Source organism: Cyprinodon variegatus, unplaced genomic scaffold, assembly GCF_000732505.1.
Source record: "Cyprinodon variegatus isolate N-32 unplaced genomic scaffold, C_variegatus-1.0 Scaffold993, whole genome shotgun sequence".
NCBI lineage: Eukaryota > Metazoa > Chordata > Actinopteri > Cyprinodontiformes > Cyprinodontidae > Cyprinodon > Cyprinodon variegatus.
In genome coordinates this window covers 18,716-26,575 of record NW_015151446.1, presented here as the reverse complement: position 1 = coordinate 26,575, position 7,860 = coordinate 18,716, and the positions used below count along the sequence as shown (strand labels likewise).

Genomic DNA, 7,860 nt, shown 5'->3' with positions numbered 1-7,860 from the left:
CCGTGAGACCCTATATCCACTTTCCCAGCCAGGTAGGAGCTATGTGTTTTGATTAAATAAAACATTTATCTGTTTATGATTAGCAGAAAATATTTAGTGAAATTTATTTTCTGACTGCAACATATTAGGAATTTTAGAGTAACAGTGAATGCAAATGTATTTATTAAGCACAATTGAAATGATGAAAGATTATCCAAAATATAGTAAAAGGAAACAAAGCAAACAAATTTGCTAAAACAATGCAGTAAAATTATTGAATTGATACATCAGGTTTGTATCAGACTGTTAAAATCAATTAGATATCACTGCCAATTAGAAAAAAGTTCCTGTTTTCTGTTGAAAATATCTAAGATCAGAGCTTTATTATGTAAAATAATGTTGCCCACAGTATGTACATTTCCATTAGAATAGAATAGCAACCTTCTAGCTCACTAAATGTTATATTGAATAACCGTTTTTTTCAATCTTTAAAACAATAGAATATACTTATAAATGTGCACAACTCTGTCTGTGCTCTCTTCTTCACCTCGTCTGAACACATCCTATTCTCAGACAACCTTGAATCAAGGTGCTGTTTTGACTGAGCTGCTCCAGGAGCAATCAGTTAGATTTTTACAAGACTATCATAGCACTGCTGCATATGCATACTTTTATTTCAGCATTTCCCTGCTGTGTTTCCAATTTTAATTCCTCATGCTATGTTTTATCTATTATCGCCTTTGGCATTTTTATTTTACCGTTAGATATTTCCAAGAAAAATTCCAAACACCCAGCCGTTTATTTTTTTTTTAGGTTGACAGAATTCCAAGGAAGATCTCTGTTTAGGTTATTTTTCATAGGAAATTTAAACTGGGTTGTTTTGTGTGTTTCCGTTGAAAAAAGGTGAACTTGACTGACTGGTCCTCTCAGTTGGGTAATCTCAATAAAACCTAAGCATTATTTTTAAAACTAGCGTATAATTCAAATTATTTGTATGGTTCAAAGGGACAAGTCACAAAGAAACAACACACAAAGAAGAAGAAAAGGGAACAGCAAGGATTTGAACTTTAAAAAGTTTCCTCCTCTGGTTCTCAGTATCCGTTGTTCTTAACTGAGGTAAGATCACAGGGCCTAAATTCTGGTTGGGAGAGGGATGGGAGAGTAAAAAGGGAGGGCTTCCCACGTCACTGCCCTTCCTCCTATTACAGAGCTCCATGAAACACACAGAGCACATGGTTGCCTGCTTTTGAAACCACCCTCTAACAGGGAGATGATGCAAGTGTCATGGTGGTAAAGCACATGCGCACCTCTGCAGTACCTCCTCCCCCACAGACTAGAGACAAGGAAGCTGAGTGTAAGCTTTTCTCAGAGTCAGTGTTTGTGGGGGGGAGAAGAAGTGTGGGAGGGGGTTGACAAACACACATGCAGGTAACAAATGTAGAAAAAAAAAACAGATCCTCGTGGGGTGAAGGTTTTTAAAAGGCGGGAGGTCAGAGAAGAGCTGTTACTCTGAGCGAGGTAAGGGAATTAGTTCTGCTTCCTATGAATTACATTTGCCTCATTGAACAAAGAGTTGAAGGTTACTGGATTGCCGGGTTATTTAAGTAACTGAAATGTGATTTATTTCATTTCATTTGGTTAGTTTAAAGTCTGAGAAAATATTTGAAGATTTCAATGTTAGATTAAAGGATTCAATACAAAAATGCAGGAAGTAAAAGCCGGCTATTAATCACACAGCAACCATTGTGTAATAACATTATAATTACAAAATGTATTTACCCTTGAGTTTAGATCAGATTTTCATCATTGACTGCTTTTTTATTACAACATTGACTTGATGTAATTCATTTGGACTGTTTTTTAAAAGCCACATATTTTTTTTCACTCATTTGATTATTTTTTGAATGATTTTACTGCTAATCCTTCACATAACATAACAACATCTTAATTAACAGTTGCTGTACTTTATTATGTCTGTTTGTGTCCTGGTTCTTTTTATGGGAGCACTACTATGTCAGTGTGTGAAAGGTCAGCCATCCATAGTTACAAAGCACATGCTATATAGATGGAAGCAGAGGTAGAGAAAGACATTTGGAAGGTCAGTTTTAGACGCATGCAGTTTGACTCAAGCACTAAGTAATGAATCAGGGAAGAAAATCGGTTTCAAATATTGTTCTAGAAATTCGATTTTCTTATTCAGATACTATCTAAACCTTTTCTGTTAACAGATCAAAGAAGCATATAGGAAGAACTACCACAGGTTGACAGTAATTGACCAAGTAGTTTGAGAGTGATGAATACTTTTTCAGCACTTTAGATAAAAAAAAAACAGCCATATTTGTATTTTTATATACAAAATAGATTAGACAAATTCTTTATTATTGACCATGTGTAGGCCATATATCAGACATTTCTCAATATCTTTTTTCCATTCTTTTATTGTCTTCTCTTTCTTAAATGACAGAATGTTAACAAGAAGGACAATTTAGTGAGTATCTTTCTAGTACACAGTCTGTTTTCTTCAGAATCAAAATAATAATCTTAAAAAAAAACACTACTGTAGTTTAGCTAAAGATATTAGAGAAAAGGTTCGTGGGAAAAATGTTTAATATCTCTTCAATGTTCTCATCTATTTCTTAAAATTGTCCCTACTTTAAGGTGCCTTTAAATTTTAGAGGAATTTATGTTTTTACTTTTTTTTTCTTCTCATCGTCCAGCTCCATTTGCCAGCATGGGAAAACTTCCCTCACTGAGGATCAACCTCCCACTGTTCATTCCGTTTTCTGTCTTTAACATCAATTTTCACTCTTTAAGTCCCGCCTCTACCTTTATTATTGATCTACATGCTTCTTAGGTTAACAGCTGATCACGGTACCTTTGGTTGTTTTTTAATAAAGAAAAACATTGAAAAGTGGATAAATGCTACAGCTCTGAGGGCCTGAAGACTAGTTGCATTACTAAGCTACACCTGGTCCTGAATTAGATAAGAGCAAACTGTAAACAGTCCTGTAGAATTTCAAACAGTGGATCTCAAACAGAACAGTTACATTTATTCAGTTGATAATCAAGTAAAGAACAATCTAATATTTCAAGAGAAATGAAAATAAATGTTGGAATCACCCTGTTGCATTAATGTGCAAACTCTATATAAAGCTGTTGTGACACTTCCTAAAATATCCAGCTTTAGCTAAACCAAGATCATGAAAAAGTTCTTATTTTGAAAGAGAAAAAGAGAAGAGAGAGTTGCTACATTTACAGAAATATCCAGCTGGTGCTGATTGTGTTCTATATGAGATTAAATTCCCAAGAAAACATCCTGACCTTGCTACGTATATTCTCACAAAATTCTCTCTTTTTGGTGTGGGATGTGAATTTGTTTGAAGGAAGCAAACCAGAATATTTTTACACTGTGTTTGCACAAAAACGATATTGTACATCACAAAAAAATGTAGACAGGGGGGAATAAAGGAGATCTTTGTGGCCCATCTGGGCTTTATAATTTTCAGACAAGTACATACATTTTCCTGAAGGTGGATTATGATATTCATAATGCTAAATACAGACTTTTTAAATTTTATTTATTTTTATTTTTTTTTTACAATTTTTAGCAAAACAGTGAATCCAAATGTGAATTCAAATAAACTGAAGTTTAACTTTCTAAGAGAGAAAAATACATATTTGAAATAGATAAATGTTATTAAAATAACACAGATATTATTTGGGCTGAATTAGCAAAAGTGTGTAGGTAAAAGAAAAACAACAAAAAAACCCTAACAACTAAGAGACTTATTCCCTTTGAGTTGAAATTCTTTTCAAACTAAATCCATAACAGCGACTTCACACAAAGTTGTTAGTCTAACAATCAATATGTTTCAGATTTTCAATAAGTTTTAAAGTAATACACATAACTCTCTCCAAACATTTGCCTTTCATAACCTACATAGATCTTAGGTCCTGTAAAGCATTAAGTGATGTTAATGCATTAACTTTCACTTAAGGGACACAGTTTTAGACGTCTTGCATTTACTTTTCCTTTCATTTCATGCTTTGTCTCAAAATTATAATTGGTTTTAAGCACCAAAACTACAAAATATGTACTTTACAGTACACAAACTTAAAGCTTAAACATGTCTATCATGTCCGCTGCACAATCCTATGTTCAAAAAAAGGCCTAACACTGTATCTGACTGTAGATTGAAACACAGTTACAGAATTTCTGAATATAAAAAGGTCCAATTTTCAAAACTTATATTAACATAATGATCTTCTGTTGTTCTTTTTTTTTCTTTCAGATTGTGCTCCTCTTTATTTCCTGCCCTGCCTCATTCCTACCTTCAACATGTCACTGCTGACTCACGTGCTGGCGTGCCTTTTTGGTATGGGCTCCTGGGTGGCCATCAATGGGATGTGGGTGGAGCTTCCCTTGGTTGTCCCTGAGATCCCAGAGGGATGGTACCTACCCTCTTATCTCACAGTCCTCATCCAAATGGCCAACATAGGCCCTCTCTTCATCACTCTTATGCATCGGTTTCGCCCGGGTGTGTTGGACGAGCGGCCCGTCATCTACTGCATCACAGGGTTAGGAATCGTTGCTACGTTCCTGTTAGCTTTCTTCTGGAAGCACACAGTGATATTTGCTGACCGTCTGCACAGTGTGCCCCTGCTGACTTTAAGCTTCCTGCTATCTGTTGTGGACTGCACTTCATCAGTCACCTTCCTGCCCTTCATGATGCGTCTGCGTCCACAGTATCTCACAACATACTTTGCAGGAGAAGGCTTAAGTGGCCTGGTGCCTGCAGTTGTGGCTTTGATTCAGGGAGTGGGTATAGTCCACTGTGAAAATGCAACTCTGGCTGTAAACTCATCAGCGCCTAACTCCAGCCTGGTGAGCAGTGATGAGCTACGAGCGGTCTACCAGCCGGCTAAATTCTCTGTCCAAGTTTTCTTTATTTTCCTGAGTGCCATGATGGTCGTGTGCCTGATAGCCTTCATCCTACTTAACCTCCATCCAGCTGTGGCTCGAGAAAGGAAGAGCGACCGATACTTCGGTCAAGATCTGGAAAACAAGAAGGGGGAGCAGGGTTTCTCTCTGCATGCCCAAACACCAGAACAAAAGCCAATGATTAGTCCTCGAGAGGCTGCTGGGAAAGAACCACGGAGCTCCTTTGGAAAGGGGACATATAGCAACCTAGAGGTTTTGTTCATCTTTATAGTGCTGGCATGGGTTAATGCGTTGACCAATGCAGTGCTGCCCTCCGTGCAATCCTACTCCTGTCTGCCTTATGGAAACAAAGCTTACCACCTGGCTGCCACTATGGCTGCTGTTGCCAACCCTGTAGCCTGCTTCATTGCCATGTTTGCTCCAGTAAGGTGAGAAAAAGACACAGATGCAATACATATTCAATGATTATTTGTTTTTTCTTTTTATAAAATATCTCATCCTCTTATAATATATGTTCTATATTTATATTAAATCTTCTATGTAATTTATTGACTTAAAATTTGAAGTCATTGTCATCTTTGTCCAGATCTCTTATCTTTATGGGATTTTTGACTGCCTTTGGTACTGGTTTTGGAGCCTACATCATGGCCATGGCAGCTCTGAGCCCCTGCCCTCTATTGGTCCACTCCACCTCTGGAACCGCAGTCATTGTAAGATGCCTGTTTTCTATTAACAGATTATTAAAGCTCATTAGCCTGAAGAATTGTTTGCCACATTTAATAATGGTTTTCATAACATTAAGCTGTGGAGAAAATGCATGGATGAGCAAACCGGAGGTGGGAGTGGGTGAGATCAAGCTGAATACTCGGAAATGTTCAAAGAAAACCAGTTAGTGTCCACAAAAACTGGAAACTCTGGGGAGGTTCAGCTCCCAGGAGGACACTGACCCTGAACAGGCAACAAGAGCTTAAATGGGGGGGTGTAGATTGAGGCATATGGTAATGTGACAGAATGGTTAAGTCGAAGCGAAGGCCTGAATTCCGTTGTGCATCTGCAGTGGAACTTCTAAAAAGTTGTTAACAGATGTAAACAGTTTCTCTTTCCACCATAGTGAAGCTGAGAGAAATAATTATCAATAGACTTTGATATTTAAATGCATTAAAATGTGGATTTACAAATAACTGGCTTAAGGGGCACTAAATACAAATCTATAACTATATATACCGGTATATATATATATATATAAGGTATAACAGGTATGTCTTTGCAAGGGATTAACCACAAAATAAAAGCATTACAAATAACTAATATCACGTTTTCTAATCACTTTCATTTAAAATTTTAAAACTTACATTTTCACTAGTAACATTTGTGATTTCGGAAAGCTATTTAAAAAGCAGGGTAAAAAAAAGTGAATATATGAGCAATAAACATTGTGATGGAAATATTTTGTTATGCTAAATTGTTTACATTGGTATAAAAATGTCATCCTTGTGGTAAACTAAATGAGTGAGAATGGGAGCTCTGGTAGCAGTCAGTTAAACTTAAATAAAAACTGCTCTTATCATCCTAATAGTAAATAATCAATGTTTTTGCTGCTGAAAGGTATTCTACTAAGGTTAGACTAGATTTAGGATCAAGTATATCTAATAATGTTGTTCATTTACTTTACCTCACAAAATCATAATGTGAGACAAATTTTAAAAGGAAAACCTAATAAGAAGTAGAATATCAAAAAACAACCATAAAATATGACATAAAGGAGATGATCCTCTGGCTGCTCCATTTAGAGACAGAGATTTTCGAAAATACATAAACAATGCATGCGTGTAACTGATATTACACCAGGAAATGTTGCTCTATCATTTCATTTTGCATTACAGAGAGCAGATGTGATTTCAGGCTCATTATAGACCCTGTCTCTCTGTTGCAGGTGCTGGCCTGGATCCTGTTTGTCCTCTCCCTGTCTTATGTGAAGGTTATCATCGGGGTCATTCTGAGGGATGAGGGGCACAGTGCCCTCGTGTGGTGTGGTGCCGTAGTGCAGCTGGGGTCCATGCTTGGTGCTGTGTCCATGTTTCCACTGGTCAGCGTTTATGGACTTTTCAGATCAGGAGATGCCTGCAACACTAAGTGTCCATTCTAGATGAAAATCATGTTTGTGTTAAACACTGTTGTACAACATTTTTAGTAGATTGCACTTATTTAAGCCGCACTGAGCTCAATTCATTCATGAGTTTTACATTTTCCAACTACTTTTTTTGGAGAACCAAGGGGCTGCAGATGACCTTTCAAACTCCTCTTTTTATAACAGTGGGTTTATTTGTATTTATTGAAATCTGGAGTGAGCGTTACAAACTGCTCAATTTTACACCTGCATGGTCAGTGTCTCAGACCAAAGAAGACCAAATCTTAGAGTATTTTTTTAACATGTTTGAAATTCCTCATCGATTGAGAGATCGTTTTACTTGAACTTGTAGTGTAATATGTAAGGGTTGATACTTCTGTAATAATATATGTAACTTTTGGCTTTAAAATGTGCCTTAATACCAGATAATTAAATATTTAAGCCTTTCATTTGGTGTAAAAAGTACAAAGCTGTTTGGCTAAACTTGTTTTATGTTACCAGAATGGAGATGCTGTTTGTCTTTAGAAAATAAAATCTGGTGAACTAATACCAAAGACTAACTTTTCTTCAGCTACTATGGAAATCATGGCAGGAACTCGGAATTTCATAAACTGCATGGAAATTGGTTAATCTTGAAAGATCACATTTTTCACTTTTTTCAATCAGTCTTTGCATTTTTCCCCCCATTCCATGTAAATTCATTTGCAAGAGTTTTTTTTTAGGTAATCACAACCACTAACCTCATTATACAGTATCTTATGATGTCATGTTAAAATCTAAACAAAGGTAGACAAAGGGCTTAAAAAATATG

The 7,860-nt window shown here is 36.4% G+C and overlaps 1 protein-coding gene across 2 annotated transcripts; it reads left to right on the top strand.

Annotated features, from left to right (window-relative positions):
* On the top strand, positions 1 to 7,609 carry LOC107100613 (riboflavin transporter 2-like). 2 transcript variants are annotated; one of them, XM_015399164.1, is made up of 4 exons: positions 1 to 32; positions 4,272 to 5,349; positions 5,508 to 5,631; positions 6,855 to 7,609. In XM_015399164.1, the coding sequence occupies exons 2-4, from the start codon at positions 4,319 to 4,321 to the stop codon at positions 7,065 to 7,067; spliced, it is 1,368 nt and encodes a 455-aa protein (XP_015254650.1). In that variant the 5' UTR covers positions 1 to 32; positions 4,272 to 4,318; the 3' UTR covers positions 7,068 to 7,609. The 2 variants fall into 2 exon arrangements, with proteins under 2 accessions (XP_015254650.1, XP_015254649.1); XM_015399163.1 differs by lacking the exon at positions 1 to 32 and adding an exon at positions 1,344 to 1,497 and having other exon boundaries at positions 6,855 to 7,607.
* Positions 7,610 to 7,860: the final 251 nt, after the last annotated feature.